The following is a 19,067-nucleotide window of genomic DNA, read 5'->3' as shown; positions in this document are numbered from 1 at the left end:
ACATGTATATCTATCAGAAAATGAGTGCATCACAAAACTGAGTTTGAGCTTAAGACAACCCCTTTAAAGCAACATTTGTACCTGAAAAGTTATTACCTCTAGTTATTAAGTTGATTCCAAACTGATGTCTACCAACTTCTGAATCTAGGGTAGTTCAATTCAATGTGTTTATATCAGTGCAATAAACGATATCAGATCAATTTTATACAAAACCGATTGGCTCCAGAGAAAGGGGAAAAAACCTCACAAATCCAACCGAAAATGAAATCAATTGAATATTCGCAACAGTCGAAATGACTCGTAATCAGTAGTACTTATTCATCATCTTATGTTCAGTACTTCATTAATTGGTGATCCCTGCGGGCAAAGAACAGACGAATAATTATTCTCTTTGGCGATACCGCATCCATACTAATTATCAACATACTTTAACTGAATTATCAGAACAGATGTCAATGATCCCTTTCTAACTGAACTTCCATGTTCTGTAGATTATCGATTCTGAATAATGTGTTTAGGGCGGAAGAGATAGAATCGAATTAATTCGACTTTTCAATTAACCAGGACTCCGGCACATAGTCCAATGATTGCAATGTTTAATTGGTTTATATTTTTGTACTAAGAAAGGGGCCTTTGTCACAATCCTGGATTTCTTACGGTAGTCTACCACGTGACCAATGTGGTTTCTTGCATGCCTGTAAATGTCATGTAATTCAATTAAATTATTTCTGTTACAGAGGTTTCAAGGTATGTTTTGAAAGCGCAGACACATGAAGTGTTCATCAAAATATAACAACGTGCAAAACGTTATGCCATAAGCTAATGTGAAAGCCAGTTTAAAGCAATGCTGCTTTATGGGCTAATAGTCAAGAATGACACAATAAATATCGCCCATGAGAGTTTCTATATATATATATGTACCAAGAACGTCAAAACCATCTACAAGTTGACCACATTTAGCGATACGAGGTGACATTGGATAAGAACAGCATCACCGAATCGGTAGCACAGTATGGTCTCAATAACTACCCATGCAGGAGTTTTGGAAAGTTAAATTTACATGAACTTCAAATGATTTCTAATCAACCGGTCATTTATAAGTAAATCATTTCGCAGGATGCTTACTACCATTATCATCTTTAAAACAAGGGGTCTTTCGGATAGAATTTACCCTTTCTCGTATGATCCTACCTGAAAACAAAGGAAAGTATACACAAACATTCTTTGAACTCAACTAGTAGAGTACACCATATTTAATTTCAGAATATCAAGTCCGATTAAACGTTTCTACATCTCTAATCTCATTCAACCTTCAAAATATATTTAATGTCAAACTTTTATTAAAACTTTTGTAGTGTAGAGAATAAACCAATATATAAAAAACCGCACATTTCGGCAGACACCCGAGTATTACAGATTAACATTAATCTGAACAAACTGAGAAAGAAGACTTGGAAAATAATAGTAAAATTTACCAAAAATATACAAGTATTGTTACAAAAATTATATTTTCCCCTATGTTTTTCAGTCAACGAAATTGCTTTATACACTATAGCCATTAAACACTTTCGGCACAGAAAAAAATAAAAGTTCACAGATTTACAAACAACTTACAGGGTTTACAGAAGGTAATGGTGAAAGACTTCCCTTGAAATATTATTCCATGAAATGCTTTACTTTTCGAGAAAACATTAAAACAATTATCAATCGAGAAATACAGATTTATTTTAAACACATGTCATGACACGTGAAACGTGCGGAAACAAGGGAGGGTTTTCCCCGTTATTTTCTCCTGACTCCGATGACCGATTGAGCCTAAATTTTCACAGGTTTTTTATTTTTTATATCAGTAGTGATACACGAAGTGTGGGCCTTTGCACAATACTGTTTACCGAAAGTGCCCAATGGCTTTGTTCAGCTAATAAAAGTCAAATACAAATCAAACAAACCTGAAAAATAAAATACCCTGAATGTTACGGGAAATGTTATATAGAATATTGTTACCAAAATATTCAAAAATAAAGTCAATTTAAAGCTAATATCATAAATCTTGAAGATCATTCTAATGGTTGAAGGCTTTATATTTCAATAACTCATTCACCTTATTAATAATTAATTATGTTAAAGTTAATGTGAATATCTCTAATTTTATGAATACAAAAATAGACATTACAAATTATCAGTTGATAAAAACTATATCTGGCAGTGTGTTATCAGAAAACTTTATGGTATTGGTAAAATAACAAGAAATTAAAATCAACTTGCTGCTACAAAAAATGTATTTTTGCTCAATCGAACCCTTACCTTAAAGTAACCTCTTCAAACAAACCGAAATAACAATGTAAGAAATATACTCAGAAAAATTGTGACGCTTCAAACAAACCGAAATAACAATGTAAGAAATATACTGAGAAAAATTGTGACGCTTCAAACAAACCGAAATAACAATGTAAGAAATATACTGAGAAAAATTGTGATGCTTCAAACTGGCCTGGATATGTAATACCAAATAAGGAATGTTTTAATAATAAAATAAAGTCGAAATGAACGCTTCAAAATGAACGCTTCAAGCTGCCCTGAATATGTAATGCCAAATAAGGAATGTTTTAGTAATAAAATGCAGTCAAAATGAACGAGGTATATAAGTGGTAAATATTGAAAAACAAAAGTAAACAAAAATTGTTTGCTAGTTTGTTACAAGACACACTTTGGCTAGGCCCTTTCTGTTGAGACAACAAGCGAGAATAATTCTAGCTTACTGGATGACAGTTTTTGCTTATTGTACTCACGTGACTCTGTCCTCATATTACTCCAGATTATTATACAAGCTTTCAATCTGCTCAGCATAATGCTTCTTTAAGCATGGACGCTTTGATTTCATGGTAGGGGTCAGTAAGTTGTTCTCCACACTGAAAAGCTCACTCTCAAGATATATATCCTTCACCTGAATTTTTAAGAAAAGTAGTCAATACAATTTTAATCATGATAAAATTAAATGTGATTTTAGTGTGACTGCACACCCATGTGTGGTAAAGGAACATTACAGAATTGGTTGTGTCGACAAAACAGTTGCTGGGAGTGTAAGCACTTATTTAATCCACCATAATATACTTAAACTGACAAATCTTTTGAAGTTTGAGATCGAGCGGCCATCTGGGTCACGAGAAAATAGTGAAAAACCGAATACACATTTGTAGGACATCGATGCAAAACAACAAATTAATAAAACGCTCACTGAGCGATAGGCTCCAAACGCGAAATTAGATAATTTATTTCTTATAAAGTATGACACTTCAGACAGAAATATTGCAAGGGATGTTTTCTACTATCATCATCATTAGACTGTGCAATTTGTAAGTATGTAAATCTTCAAAATTTGTTTTTGTTTACCAATTCTGTAATGTTTCTTTAAGCACTGTATACTCAGTACCTCCAAAGTCCAACCAGTGAAGGAAATACCCATGTAACCAAGTATGGAATGGAAACCCAATCCACATAAAAGGTTCTGGTTTAAGGTGGGATTCGAACCAGAGCCCATAGAGGTGAAAGGCAGAGAAAGAAACCACTAAGCCAACCTTTTCCACCGCCATCAAAAAAACAAAAAACACTATGGAATGGTCTTTCTAAATTGTGGTAGTGTAGCTTCACAGAGGGCTTCAAGAAAATTTACTCTGCCCAACTGATAAAAAGTATTCACCTACCTGTTCAAAGCTATGCAGTTTGGCTACCTTGCCAATCTTGACCATGTCATCTAGAACCGCTTTCTTCACATCCTGGAGGGAAATAAGTCATGAAAAGTACCTTGTCAATAAAAAGCAAACTTAAACCACTGACTTTACCAAACACACTTGACTTAATACCCACCAGTATTTAACTCTATTGTTATTTATTTGGGGAAGAATGAGAAACATTTACAAGAGTGGAACTTGAACTTCTGACCTCTGAATTAACATGGCGGTTCTTTACCAACTGAGCAATCTAGCCCTAATGATGGAAGTGTCCCTACTTTATTACTATCTTTGTTCAGGGGTGCCAGTCAGAAGCCATTCGACCAATAACTACTTTATAACAACAAACCAGAGATCACAACCAAGTTTAAGATTACAACCTGGTAAGGGATCAATCACCTTTAGGGATTGCACTTTTTATTGAGAATCAAGAAGGAAAACCGACAGGGTAGATTTGAGATGAACAAAGACAAAGTGACGCCAGCAGGATTTAAACCTGCAACCTCCATATTATCATGCTTGCACTCTTATAACTGAGCTATCTAGCCCTTATGTTGGTCGTGTCCTAATTTGTCTCTCTGTCTTTGAACTTTCGCCAGCTGATTGTTTTCTTAACATGCAAAGTTTTAAATATTGCATTATTGTTTTGATATTTACCTTGTTTAAGCAGATTTCTTTGATGCCTCCTGCGACACCTTTACTCTTAGCGAGTTTTGGAATCACTTCCTCATCTGGCACAACAATCGCAATCAGACTCGCCTAATACAAATACAAACAACAACCGCAATCAGATTGATAATAAAAACACAAACAACAAACGCAATCAGACTTGCCTAATACATATACAAACAACAACCGCAATCATTGATAATAAAATCACAAACAACAATCGCATCCAGACTCGCCTAATACAAATACAAACAACAACCACAATCAGATTGATAATAAAAACACAAACAACAATCGCAATCAGACTCGCCTAATACAAATACAAACAACAACTGCAATCAGATTGATAAAAAAAACACAAACAACAATCGCAATCAGACTCGCCTAAAGAAAACACATACAAATTATTCAAAACTCAAGCTCTGTGAGCCACAGAAGTACATTGTACTAGATCACTTGGCTGTGAGGTTCCTTAATGTATGCAAATGTTTCCAAACATAAACCTGTAAATGACAAAGATTGATTATTGCAGAAGGAAGGCAATCATAAAGAACATTCAATTTTTGTTTCACCCATACACACCGATGTGTGTTAGTACCGTGCACTCAGTACTTAGGTTTTCTTACTATGTTCACTTTTAAAGTTTAAATATTGAATTAGAAAACTACAAATAGCTGTTATCAATTTGTGCATATACCTTAAGGCCATCTCCATGTACAAAACACTGTGAGACAAACTCACTGCGGATGTAGACATTCTCAATCTTCTCTGGAGCGATGTATTCACCCTGCGCCATTTTGAAGATGTGTTTCTTCCGGTCAATGATTGATAATTGTCCATTCTAATAAAAACAACAAGAATTTTTACTCTTTTAAAATGCTGTTCATTTCATGACTCAAAACTTCAATATTTCAATCAAATAAAAATCAAAAACTAGTATGCAAAGTGATTGTTGGTGAATAACTTTTACTTGTAACTGGATTTTCTCTATATTTGCATGTAAAATTTGAATTTACTTGTACAAATTTAATGAGGTGTAGAACCAAACTTATTTGATTTGCATATGACATCACCGGGGCAAACAGCGCCCTCCTTGAGGACACTCTAGAGTCAACTACTAGAGTCTTCGCTGGACGTCTTTATCCATCAGCAAGGACTATACACGTATTTGTTTTACAGAACTGATGATTTCATTGGATACAACCATTACATTGGATAAACAGGTAGTGACAGAAGCTTTCCATAGCTGTGTTTTGATTGGTCCGAGGTACTGTTTGGCAGATGCATGCAGCATTTGTACATGTATGTAGGATTTAACTATGAATCTCCATTTGGAATGAATGCGAGGTTAAATGTGCTTATGGACAGGGATTGACATAGGCTCAAGGTGAGTCTCTGGGTTAATTCATGAGCCTCATATTGTGACGTCAGATGTTCAAGCTAATTCTATACTTACAGGCAGCCATTTTCCGATATCTCCTGTATGTAACCAACCATCTTCATCGATTGTTTCAGCTGTCTTCGCTGGTTCCTTGAAGTATCCCTTGAACACCCCGAATCCTTTCAGGCAAATCTGCCAGGATAACAACAAGTATGACAAGCTAGAAATATATGTTGTCATTTTGATTGTTACGCAATCTCCTTTTGAGGGTGTTCTTGTGAAGAATATTTTGGTCAGTAAACAAACATTACGAGCTCAAAACCCAGTGGTCTTCAATACGAGCCCTGGACAATGAATCTAAAGTATGGCACCCTGACTTATCACTCCTTTGGTCCAGTAAACAAACATTATGAGCTCCAAACCCAGTGGTCTTCAATACGAGCCCTGGACAGTGAATCTTAAGTATGGCACCCTGACTTACCTCTCCTTGGCAATCTTTAGCGTAATAGTCCATCTCAGGAACATCTTGTAGCTTATAGTACATGGATACCAGCGGACATCCGACATGGTTAGCACTCACATCGTTTAGAAGTGTTATGGTTGATACGCTACCAGACTCAGTCTGTCCGTAACCTTCAATTAACTGCAAACAACATTAACAGCGAGCTCTTTTTTAAGAATATTTTGATTCATTATATTCTAGTTTCCCTTTGTTCAAGTGAAGGTTTTAAGTCAAGGCTGGACAAACAATCTGGGATGGATTTCACAAAAATATAAGACTAGTCTTAGGAGGAGATACTTATTGTAACAAAGAGTTTAGACTGGTCTTATTGAGTATCTCTAGTAAGGACAAGTTACTCATCCTAACAAAGAGTCACAAAGAGTTAAGATTAGTCTTATCTCGACAAAGGACGAGTTACTCATCCTAACAAAGTGTTTAGACTGGTCTTATCTCGAGTATTTTGAGGTAGGACGAGTTACTCATCCTAACAAAGAGTCACAAAGAGTTAAGATTAGTCTTATCTCGACAAAGGACGAGTTACTCATCTTAACAAAGTGTTTAGACTGGTCTTTCCCTCGAGTATTTCGAGGTAGGACAAGTTACTCATCCTAACAAAGAATCACAAAGAGTTAAGATTAGTCTTATCTCGACAAAGGATGAGTTACTCATCCTAACAAAGTGTTTAGACTGGTCTTATCTCGAGTATTTCGAGTTAGGACGAGTAACTCATCCCAACCAAGAGTCAAAAAGAGTTAAGATTAGTCTCATCTTGAGATTAGGACGAGTTACTTGTCCTTAGATTTTAACAACTCTTGTAGTGCTTAACAAGAGTCTCAAAGCATTAACAAGAAAACTCAGAAGGATAACCGTGACTACTTACCGACGCACCAAGAGCACATCTAAAGAACATCTTGACCTCATGGGAAACAGGAGCAGCACCAGTAGTGATAAACCGAACTCGCCCACCAGTCATCACCTAGTTTTAATATACAAATCAAATTATAATTGTTACTCAGTCTTAAGATTCATTCATGAAGACAGTCGCAAGCAGACATCAATTCCTAAAATTGTTTATGGATATAACAAGCCATTTGAGAGTTATGTGATTTAAGAGGCTGATCATCCTTTAATACTAGCAGCTGAGGTGCTGAATGCAAAGGATGCCACAAGCTGCAGGCATGCAAGGGAACCTTTGGCAGCATGCTACATTGACAGATATAAGAGCACAAAGCACGGCCAGATATCGAAGGTTTGATTTTTCCTGAGGGGAGGAAGACCATTGTAGGGCAGTGAGGTAAACCCTTGTGGCATAAGAGAAACCCAATGCACAACTTCAATCACATATAGCCCTAGCAGGAAATTGAACCAGGGCCACATTGATGAGAGGCAAGACTTTAAGCACAAGCCACCTTCAACAGTTTAGAATCAAACGATGATAACTGTAACAGTGACAACTAAAACGATGATAACTCAAACAACGATAACTCAAACGATGATAACTCAAACAGTGACAACTAAAACGATGATAACTCAAATGACGATAACTCAAACGATGATAACTCAAATCACATATAGCCCTAGGAGGAAATTGAACCAGGGCCACATTGATGAGAGTACAAGCCACCTTAAACAGTGATAACTCAAACAATGATAACTCAAACAGTGACAACTAAAACGATGATAACTCAACCAGAAACCCCTTTGAGCTTGCTCTCAAGTGCCATTACAGTATCCTTCATACATTACAACATCAATGCAAAAGTTCTACACTATTCACTCGAAAGCAAAACATGTCTTTTGTTACATGCTGGATTCAGCAGAACAGAAAACATTAGTTTCTCACCCGGATTTTTCCAAAGATTCTGTCCCAAAAGCTGTCATTTCTGAAAATTCCTCTGAAAAAAAAAACGCGGAATTTAATTTTAACTTTTTACAATTATTTGGTAAATGCTCTTTGTTTAACCAAAGGTAGTGAGGTTAGAATTGGAGGTAAGCTTGGGCAATATCTTGATATCATCGAAAATTCGCGATACCATTTCTTATGTTAAAATATGTTAAGGATAATAAAGAGTGTTAAACAAGTTTACTTGGAGGGGCTGTTGATTTGTCAGTGGTGGATAGGTAGGGTGGCTCATTCTTTGTCAGGGCTTGATTTTGACAAGGGAACTTTGAAAACAATGTCTACATAAATTAAAAAATGAAAGCAGTGTCATACCTTTCAAGTTCCTTGGTTTTTTTGCTCAGTGCTGTGTTCAAAAGAAATTTCGCAAGCATTCCTTTTGCTGCCACACCTTGTTGCACCTGCATACCAGCAAGAATAATTTGATTAAATTAGGTCGTATATAGGAACCAGGCTTAATGCAAATTCTTGTTAATGACTTCAGGTTTATTGCCAATTATCAGAGCACCCTGTATATAATAAAAAGTTATAGCTTCAAAAACACAGGTCCAAGCTAATAAAACATTTTAAAGTATACCCTCATTTACCATAACATAAAGAACTACTGGTCCTGAAAAATATAGGCTTTTCAGGCTTTATGAAGTTGGACCCTGCTTCTTAACTATCGGTCCCATATGAGAAAACAATAGTCAGTATTGAACCTATAAATATTCAACCACAACCCTTTGCATACAATAATCAACGCTAACAATCTTTCAATTTGTGACTTTTACTCCCAGTCTGTCGTAGAATTTCCCATTTATTGATCAATGTATAGTTTGATTATTTCTTTTGCTTTTGACGTCTGTGAAGCAATGTTCGTGTATAAGGGATCTGCTTATGGTCTACCTGGAAGGGTGATATTTGCAATGACACAATGCCATGGATAACATCCATTGTAACTTCACAATCAGAGATTTCAATGAGTTGAAGTGTTTGAGTTCGAGTTGCTTTTCAGGATCATAGAAATTTAATTAAAAATAGAACTGGTCCTCCTCCCCCCCCCCCCCACCGGAATTTACCCAACTTGCATGCATGATGTGGTTGTGTTTAATGACTTGATAAAAACAAATTAAACTGATTAGGCGCCGCTTATGCTAAACAGATTTATGCAGAAACAAATATATATTCTCCCTCGAAATAAAAGCTTGAAATGCATTATGTTTTTAAGCACCGGATGTCCAGGCCTTTTAAAAAACCCTGGACAGGTTTGGTAATTACTCAAAATATGTTTTAGTATGACTAACGCAGAGCTGCTGATCATAAAAAAATAAACAAAATTGTGAGAAACAATTCCATCTAAAGCGTAGCTTTTTTTCTCACTAAAATAACTGAATCTGAGAAAGACTTCAGGCCTGGAGCCTTTTCAGGCATCTGTGAAGGCACACAATTTGGTGCAATAATGTGTTATGGGGTGGGGTTTTTTCTTGCAACTTCGATGACAAATCGAGCCCCAATTTTGACAGGTTTGACATATTTTATGCATATTTTGGGGGCCGGGACCAGACACACTTAGTAAAAATACGGGTATTTGACACTCAAGCGTGTCTAGTGCCTATTAAGATTGCCACACGTGCCACCCTAAGGGAGGGATAAGTCTACATGTACTGGCAATGTGTTGTGAAATGCCATAAAAGGACCCAGTTACACTTCATCGCCAAGAGAAGTGGCCACACGTGCCACCCTAAGGGAGGGATAAGTCTACATGTACTGGCAATGTGTTGTGAAATGCCATAAAAGGACCCAGTTACACTTCATCGCCAAGAGAAGTGGTTGGCCTTGGCGTTTATGGCAAAGGCTGCCAAATTCACAACACCTTGTAAACCTTTATAAGGTGGGTCGTAAAAGGTCTCACAATTTCTTTTTAACATGAGTGCTTTGAGATGCTGATCTATAAAGCACTATATATAGAAACAAAGTCACAATCCTGTTTGATGACATCCCAACGGAACCAACCATTGATGACTAATATTAGCTTTTTCTCAAATCTTTTAGCATTTGAATCTTATTGTAAAAAGTGACATAATCCTAAAGCCTTGTGTACAAATTAGATGAAAATAGTTTACCTTGTCGTAGATTTTGTTCATGACCCTCGGAACACATGGAAACATTGTTGGTCTCAATTCTTTAATATCATCCAGAAGTTTCTTTGGATCTCCACGGAAGAAACCGATGCGTCCGCCATTTATAAATACAGTCACCTAGGAAGCAAGAACCATTCAAAATAGTGACAATTATTAATAATAGTAGCTTCTTATATAGAGCTCAGGTCCGTCAAGCAGTGACGCTCATGGCGCTTCAACATTCACTGGGCCAATTAAACCGTCTCAGCTCCCTGGGGAGTATACAGCCTGTACTGTCAGAAAGGCGCACTAAGCTTATCAATCACAAGAACCATCTCTGCCCTCGCAGGTACCCTTTTACCCCTGGGTGGAGAGAAGCAATGGTTAAGTGTCTTGCTCAAGGACATCAGTGTCACGACCGGGATTCGAACCCACACTCTGTTGAACAGAAACAACCCTCCTATTACACTTTGATGTGATGTTTCCATTCGGAAGCTTTGGAGACTATAATTCTTATTCAGAATGACCGTTGCAATTTACAAGAAATTGATTGAAATTATCATTATTATTACGATTCAATTACAGTCTATATTTGTTGTCCTTTTTAAATTAAAATTATTGACATGATATTTACCTGTGACAGACGCTCATAGATATGAGCCAGTGGAAGATAGGATATGTAGACATCATCTGTGCGTAGGTCCAACTTACTTGAGCTCTGACAAAAACAAAAAGGGGAATAAATATAAAGGGAAGTAAGTTCTGACAAAACCGCAACAACAATTGGCGTCAGCCTAGTGTGTAAAAAAAAAGTTAATAAATATTAATAATTCAAAGGGAAGGTATACTCTTGGTAGTTACTCTTTCCTTAAGCTAAGGTTTTTTTGTACCGAGCAAGCATTTGTGCTTAAAGGCTTAAGAAAATTTGGCCCAGAGAATATCTTGCCCAGAGAATTTCTATATTTAAGGTTTAAAACACAGCTTGTTCATTGAGCCCATGCATCATGCCATGTAATTTGCCCGCTAAGTTACATTGTTCTGTTACAGCTCTTGGTCTGGCTCGATGAGCAAGCCTGTCTGGGGCCAATCATCCTTACAAGATCTGCTTCTCAATGGGCTCTCCTGTAGTATCCTTGTAAATTTAGCATAAATATCAAAACAAAATTCTGTAGATTGTAGTAATATTTGCTATCATAGACTGATCTTGATACTGTGGACAAATAAACAAACTTGACTTGACCTTGAGTGCAGATTGCACGTAGTTGATTTGAAACAAGCTGGAAGTAAAACAAAACAAAAAACATTGGCGTTCCATTTCCCACTCCTATTTCTTGCGTAATACTCACCCCTCTGTGAATGAAGAATGCGTTTACGCATGCCAGGATGTTCCCATGGGTTAGTATAACACCCTTTGGTGTCCCTGTAGTACCACTAGTGTAGCAGATTGTGCTCACTGTCTCCCAGACTGGAGGCTGTAGAAAAAGAAAAAACACACAGATTCAACAAAATCGAATTCAAGAAAATTACAATCATACACTGTTTTATATTTTTATTGATTCAATTACTGAGTTAGTAGAGCTTTGAATTCATGCCAATCAGAACAGTGATATAGTAGCCTTTTGACAAGACGCAAGAGCTATTCATACCTCAAACACACCACAAAACTAGCTTTACACTTACCACTTTTTCTTGCCGATTATTTGCTCCCAGTTCCTGTCAAAAATTAATAATAAAAGCATTTCTTATTTCTCATCTTTTTACATTCCTTTTATACTTATAATAACGGACTAGATATATTTGGACTAGAGAAAGCCCCTGAACCTCCTGGGTGTTACATTTCAGAGGATTCACAGACTCTTTCAGCCACACAAAAAAATCACGACTGTGTCAATGTTATAAAGAGCATGACCCAAAATGAACTTTAGCCCCAAAGCTAGGTCAGTTTCATGAGATAAGTTTGACCCCAACACCAGGTAAAGCAGACTGTAGCAGTATGCCTTAAGCAGTCAGATTCAAGTCTAAAATAGAGTCAAGTCTACATCAGACTTGAGTCAGTCTGCTAATGGTATACTGCTACAGCAACCATGCACATTGGTCATTGTTTGTTGCCCAGGTTTAATTAAGTTTATGAGAGATAACACCCCAGCTAAAAATGTACTTAGCATCGCCATCAACTCCGGGAGGGGCCTAGAGCCAGCCTCTGGCTAGAAGGGCCCAGAGGTCGGCCAAGACCATTCTGGTCTCAACAACTGGCGAGCCAAGTGAAATCGCAGGCAGACCCTTGCTGTCTCTGCGGCTGGTTGATTGATTGATTGATTGATTGGTTGCTTGATTGTACGAGAGACCGGATTACCTCAACATCTGCAAACTGAAGTAGCTCAATGTTATGACTTGTTGCTTTCATTTTCATTTCCTCCGTAGCCTCTTCCATGATGACGATTTGCTTCAAGCCAGGCATCGATGCTGCTTGATCTAAAAGAATCTCAGCTCTTTTAGATGTGTCGCACACTACAAGACTAATTTCAACTACACACACAAAAACAAAAAAAAAGGTTTCAATAGTTAGTGGAAAAAAATAATTAGTTTGACTCCATTTATTCTATCTTTCAAAAGAAACTCTTCAAATGCTTCACACTTGATCATAATACTGGGTCTTACATAACACCAGTATCTATCAATATTGTACGTGCACAGAGAAACAAGTTCAGGAGTTTGTTGAGAATAAACTATAATGTGAACTAGGTTTTGGTACAGTCCCTCTTTACAACATGTTTAAGTAGCATGGCTGGTGAGCAGCCTGCTTGCCTCTCACCATCGTGGCCCTGGTTCGATTCCCCGCTGTGCCATGTGAAAATAGATGTGTGTTGGTTCTCTCCATGGCTGGTGAGCAGCCTGCTTGCCTCTCACCATCGTGGCCCTGGTTCGATTCCCCGCTGTGCCATGTGAAAATAGATGTGTGTTGGTTCTCTCCATGGCTGGTGAGCAGCCTGCTTGCCTCTCACCATCGTGGCCCTGGTTCGATTCCCCGCTGTGCCATGTGAAAATAGATGTGTGTTGGTTCTCTCCATGGCTGGTGAGCAGCCTGCTTGCCTCTCACCACCGTGGCCCTGGTTCGATTCCCCGCTGTGCCATGTGAAAATAGATGTGTGTTGGTTCTCTCCATGGCTGGTGAGCAGCCTGCTTGCCTCTCACCATCGTGGCCCTGGTTTGATTCCCCGCTGTGCCATGTGAAAATAGATGTGTGTTGGTTCTCTCCATGGCTGGTGGGAATATTGATCTATGACTTCACAATGTTGCAGCAGCATCCATTACGATTCAGTTTCTCAGCTTTGATATGATTATCCTGCCATATTATTATTATATCATTAATATTTTGAAATAAGTTTTTCAAACCTTGGTTAACGATGTGCTGACACACTTCAGGTCCCAGTGTATCATAAAGAGGTACAACCACCATGGAGTACATACTGCATCCCTGCTCAGTCAGAACCCACTGTAGTACAAACCAACATGAACAAAAACAAAATTTATAATCAAATTTTCAAATGGCCCTTCTAAGATTACTGATAACTCCTTAAGGTAATAGAGGTAGTTGCCTCCATGCCCACATTCCATAAAGGTGTTAAGCAGAAAACATTGCTTGACAAATGTCTTTGGTAAGCAAACATTAGTAGGGCACCAATCACATCAATGTAAACTTAACGTGATTTTGGCTGGTAACATGTTACTGCTAAGCAATACTTTATGTGCTTAGCAAACTTTTGTGCTTACAGGCTTTATGAAATAGGGCCCTGGTCATTGCCTAAGTGCCCCTCTTGATTTACATTTACTTTTGTGCTTACAGGCTTTATGAAATAGGGCCCTGGTCATTGCTTAAGTGCCCCTCTTGATTTACATTTACTTCTATTCGGTGATCTTTACTTAGAAAAAAATAGCCTTGCCCTTACAAGAACAATCCATCAGGCTTGCCTTTCGTGTTGAGATGATCTTGTGGTTCATGCAGCGACTGCTCTTAAGTACAAAAGGTCATGGGTTCGAATCCTACCCAAGAAAGTTCGGATGCTTTTTATGCGTGTTGTGTCTTGGCCGAGTGCAATGGACTTATCAAAAAGATCCAGACAAAAGTGATTTGGATTCAACTTGAAACACACCTCGTCCAAAAGATATATACTAGATGCCTTGTACTTGCCTCAACTCTATTCATACAGTAGATACCGATGTACGTGTCATTGCCAGCAGATAACCCCTTTTGGATCAAACCAGAACCAAAATTCATCGCCCGAGCGTATACCTAAGAGAAAAAGAAGTCATGACTTTTTTTCGGGATTAAAAATAAAAGCTTAAGATTAATGAATTGGTCTATATGGATGAATTGTCATACATAGGCCGTAATATACTTCAAAGTTTGTGCATATAAACCCGACTATGGGGTAAAAAACTGTAGCAGTCCACCAAATGTAGACATAATAGCCCCCCCCCCCCCACCCCTTAAATCTGACTATACACAACAGCATTTGAGAGAAAGCAACATGACGGGGTTGGTTCCACCTCTGTGAATAACTGACAGCTACAGAAATTCTTTTAAATCCCAGCTGTCAAAGATTTAATGACAACATGATTGCATTTTGAAATGATTGTCTAGTTCTTTAAAGGAACACGTTGCCTTGGATCGGTCGAGTTGGTCTTTGAAAAGCGTTTGTAACCGTTTTTTATAAAATGCATATGGGTAGGAAGATGTTGTAAAAGTAGAATACAATGATCCACACAAACATGCCTCGAAATTGCGTGGTTTTCCTTTTACCTCGTCGACTAACACGTCGGCCATTTATGGGGGTCAAAATTTTGACTCCCATAAATGGCCGACCATGTTAGTTCGCACAGTAGAAGAAAAACCACGCAATTTCGAGGCAAACTTGTGTGGATCATTGTATTCTACTTTTAAAACATCTTTCCAACCATATGCATTTTATAAAAAACGGTTACAAACGCTTTTGTTTTGACCAACTCGTCCGATCCAAGGCAACGTGTTCCTTTAACCAATTTAATGTATATTTTATGTATACATGTATTGTGTTGAAACCTTTTATCAACAACATCTGGCTGGTCCCGATTTTGCATAAAATCATTTGTACAATTATTTAATTTTGTAAACATGTCATTTTAATATTGCATTGCAATGCAACCTACAATGTGTTGTGGTTTAAAGGCACTGGATACTATTGGTAATTGCTCAAAATAGTTGTTAGCATCAAAACTTACTTGTTAGAGATCAATGAAGAGCTATTGCTAGTGTAAAACATTGTGAGAAACGGCTCCCTCTGAAGTGACGTAGTTTTTGAGAAAGAAGTAATTTTCCACTGAAATATTTGAACCTGATTTTAAGACCTCAGAATTATTTTGAGGTCTTGAAATCAAGCACCTGAAAGCACACAACTTCGAGTGGCAAGGGTGTTTTTTCTTCCATTATCATCTCGCCACTTCGCGACAAATGGAGTTCAAATTTGCACAGGTGTGTTATCTTCTACTTTATGCTCGGCAAAGTCCCATATTGGGATAATGCCAAATTTTGTGCATATGTTGAGATACACCAAGTGAGAAGACTGGTCTTTGAAAATTACCAATAGGTGTCCTTAAACCCAAACAAACAAGTATTCAAAATAAATAAATAATACCTGCTCATAGGTTATCCAGCAGTATGGATGATTATCCATCGCCCTCCATCCAAGACATGGTGCATTTGCTGTATAAACAGGAACAGGAGTAAAATGGCAAGATAATGAAGGGTAACATTTAGAGAGAAAATACTGTCTTAAACTTGGCCCACTTATGGCTTTGCGTTAACTGATAGCAAAACATTTCAACGTCCATTTTGGTTAAGCAGTTTGCAACAGCTAATTCTCTTTTCTCTTAGCATTGGGATCTTAAAAGGGGGCCTTTTGAAATCTAACCAAGTTACAAAACAAACAGATGCACGTTATGCCAATCATATCACAAAGGAAAACAATAACAAGTAAATCTTCCACAAGAAATCTGTATTTGGATTAAGAAACTGGCAGTAGGAGTTAATAATTTGATTAGGGATTACTGGACCGAGTCTAAGAATAAAGGACTGACCATGGTCAAGTGGTCACTTCAAGCCAAATGGCGTCCTGGACTTTAAGACCAGAGTCAAATTAATGAACTTACCAGAGAGTTTCAAGCCACGCATGAAACAGTCGTGTAGCGATTCAACTCCGTCGTAGAATCTTGATATGAGCTTCCCATCTTTGACTAGTGGGGAAACGCGCACGTACTCTGTAGTTCCCTTTCAGAAGAAAAAAAGTTGTAATATTTTAAAAAACGAGATACTGTGGAAGTATGATCTAAAGTTTGGGGTTTTGCAATTCCAGTTTAGATATAAAACATAAACTCAATCATTTCAACTTACTGGTAGCTCTACTGACTGCTGTTTGGGATCAATATCCGGAAGTCCTAGCTTTTTAAGCTGTTCTGTCACTCCGCTACTGGCCATGACGGATTCTGTGGTAAAATCAGAAAATTTGGTTTAGTTTAGTTTGTAACTGTAGGATTATTTCATATGAAATTTTGCCGGATGCTTTTAAAAAACTACTCTTTATAATTTTAGCATGCAGGCTTTAGTTAGGATTACCAAACAAGTTCTTTAAGGGGTCATCCATGAACCTCGTACCCTTGATTTAATTTAAACAAATGTAAATTCAAGCTTCAGCAGAAGTAAAAACATAGAATACAAATTAGAGCATATAGATACAGAGCAAGGAACCATATGGTGCAGTGTAAATCTTTCTTTCTATATAAAATATAATTTCCACATGCACTGGTCATTCTCACTGCCAATAAAGTTCCCCTCTTTTTGGGGGCGGGTCACTAAAGATGGTGCAAGCTTCTTGACTTTCATCAGAGCATGGATGGAGAACCTACTCCACGATCAGAACACATATTGAACGGTACCCATATTGAACTCTAGTCTAGGTCCATAAAGTTACAGGTTAAAATACTACAGTTTATTATTCACCTATTATCAACAAATAATGTATTGCACTGCAGCGAGCTTACCTGCTTTAATGAAGCTTGTAGAACTCTAGAATTTGAAGGGGCGTGACACAACCTTGGACTTTACGCCTCAAAAAGTAAACTGCTACCGTGTGAGTGTGTAGACTCCAACCAACGCATCATGTGACTGTAAACTGCAACTAGCGTGCTTGAATCCTAACCAATATCACACACACCCTAAAGCTATTGTAGGCCAATAGTTGCACTGACCGTATTGATCTACACGTACTACTGTTGGACAATGTCCAGCTAATCTGCACCGAAGCGAAGCCATCCATTGCTAGAGATATCCATAAAAAGAAAGCTGTAAACCCAAGCCATATTTCAAGGCCTTGCCGAAGCTTTGATTGTTATTTAAATTCGTGCCTTTTGACTGATCATCAAGAAAGACGACCACAATCGGCCTCGAAATCACATCGCGTTTATTGTACCGAACAATAGGTGTTTTCATGGAGGTGGTGAGATCGTGGAGGTAGAACCTCAAGAACTTAGAAGTATAAACTATAAAGCTGTGTATAGGATTTGAGGCATTGCATGGTGGGGTATCAATATATATTTGGTTTGCGGTAACACCATGTGTGTATCTACTTGCCAGGTAGACTTGTTCTTAGTGAATTGTCTCCTGACGATGACTAGAGCAAGCTAGTCGAAACGTTGAGACCAATTCCGAACTGACTCCGCGGCAGAACAGTTATTCCGATCCTATAAGCTAAAGTAGTAGTCAAATTTCTATACCATCCGCCCTGAATAGTTATAAAGCAGGACAGTTCTTTTCAAAACTGAGAAGTCTCCCGAACCTCCGATTATCTACTCCACGGCAGTAGAATAAAGCAAGACAGTTCCCTAAGAACAACTCTACCTGGCAAGTAGATACACACATGGTGTTACCGCAAACCAAATATATATAAATATATATAAAGCTGTGTTTATAACTGTATGATTACAAACTATGTTGAACCATGGAGCAATGTTGAACTATGGTTTGAACAAAGCATAGAGCAAGGAACAAAGTGGCACACTGACTCCATTGTTGAATGAATTCTATTTGGAAATACAACACCTGTGCTTATTGTTTTTTCAAACTGATAATCCATAAACAAGGTGTGCGGTTGCGAAATTACGCGAAATTACGCAACCGCCCTCTACCACACGCCGCGGTCACCCACGTGGCCCTCTTGCAACGTCTAATTTTCATTTTAATTAATAATTATGAGCACGCGCCGCTGCGTAACCCTGTCTGTTCCTTGTTCTATGGTCTATCCAAAGCTTCTCACCAGCAATTACTCCATTGTTGTTACCGGGTGACCCTTCTACACCTCCACCAAGCCCCCACCCTAAAAAACAACAACATGGTGATGCGAGAAACCCCCAAAATGAGTTCCAGCCCGCCAAATGAAGACCCCCTTCTCACCGCAACCAAAGCCCGACTTCCCGACCCCTAGCACAACGCGCATCGCACTCAACTCATCTCGTCCGCCATTTTGGGAGCCAAATGTACACAAAGAAATTGACTCCCAAAAAGGCAGACGTGCATTGTGCATCAGAGGTGCGTTTCACTCTGTTCGAAGAGAGTTTAGCCAACACATGTGGTCTATTCATTCGCAAAACACAGTTCTAAAATGGTGGGAGGCCTAGTCCTTATTATGCAGTCTACTTCTTGTTGATAAACGAAAAAGGACAAGTTGTTTGTTGTGATGGATATACATGTAGTAAT

At 38.0% G+C, this 19,067-nt stretch overlaps 1 protein-coding gene across 2 annotated transcripts; it reads right to left on the bottom strand.

Moving 5' to 3' along the window:
- Positions 1–1,220: 1,220 nt before the first annotated feature.
- On the bottom strand, positions 1,221–17,622 carry LOC139953338 (long-chain-fatty-acid--CoA ligase 5-like). Of its 2 annotated transcripts, none has more exons than XM_071952846.1 (20): positions 17,316–17,622; positions 16,710–16,801; positions 16,469–16,586; positions 15,955–16,022; positions 14,472–14,573; positions 13,676–13,775; positions 12,636–12,808; positions 11,963–11,995; positions 11,629–11,754; positions 10,917–11,000; positions 10,286–10,420; positions 8,496–8,581; positions 8,124–8,175; positions 7,161–7,256; positions 6,260–6,421; positions 5,854–5,970; positions 5,095–5,238; positions 4,386–4,487; positions 3,702–3,773; positions 1,221–2,944 (listed from the first exon to the last, which is right to left on the bottom strand). In XM_071952846.1, exons 2-20 carry the CDS (start codon positions 16,791–16,793, stop codon positions 2,807–2,809), a joined length of 1,992 nt encoding a protein of 663 aa, XP_071808947.1. In that variant the 5' UTR covers positions 16,794–16,801; positions 17,316–17,622; the 3' UTR covers positions 1,221–2,806. The 2 variants fall into 2 exon arrangements, with proteins under 2 accessions (XP_071808947.1, XP_071808946.1); XM_071952845.1 differs by having other exon boundaries at positions 17,357–17,620.
- Positions 17,623–19,067: the final 1,445 nt, after the last annotated feature.

Source organism: Asterias amurensis, chromosome 21 (assembly GCF_032118995.1).
Source record: "Asterias amurensis chromosome 21, ASM3211899v1".
Lineage (NCBI taxonomy): Eukaryota > Metazoa > Echinodermata > Asteroidea > Forcipulatida > Asteriidae > Asterias > Asterias amurensis.
The sequence above is the reverse complement of the archived record's forward strand: the minus strand, read 5'-3'. Positions and strand labels throughout refer to the sequence as shown.

Bases quoted from the DNA above. Each gene is read 5' to 3' on its own strand.
- LOC139953338 (XM_071952846.1), bottom strand. From the start codon at position 16,793: ATGGCCAGTAGCGGAGTGACAGAACAGCTTAAAAAGCTAGGACTTCCG. The intron at 6,422-7,160 runs GTAAGTAGTCAC...TGTTGTTTGCAG, and splicing joins GATGTGCTCTTGGTGCGTCG to TTAATTGAAGGTTACGGACA. The intron at 5,239-5,853 runs GTAAGTATAGAA...TGTTTTTATTAG, and splicing joins ATATCGGAAAATGGCTGCCT to AATGGACAATTATCAATCAT.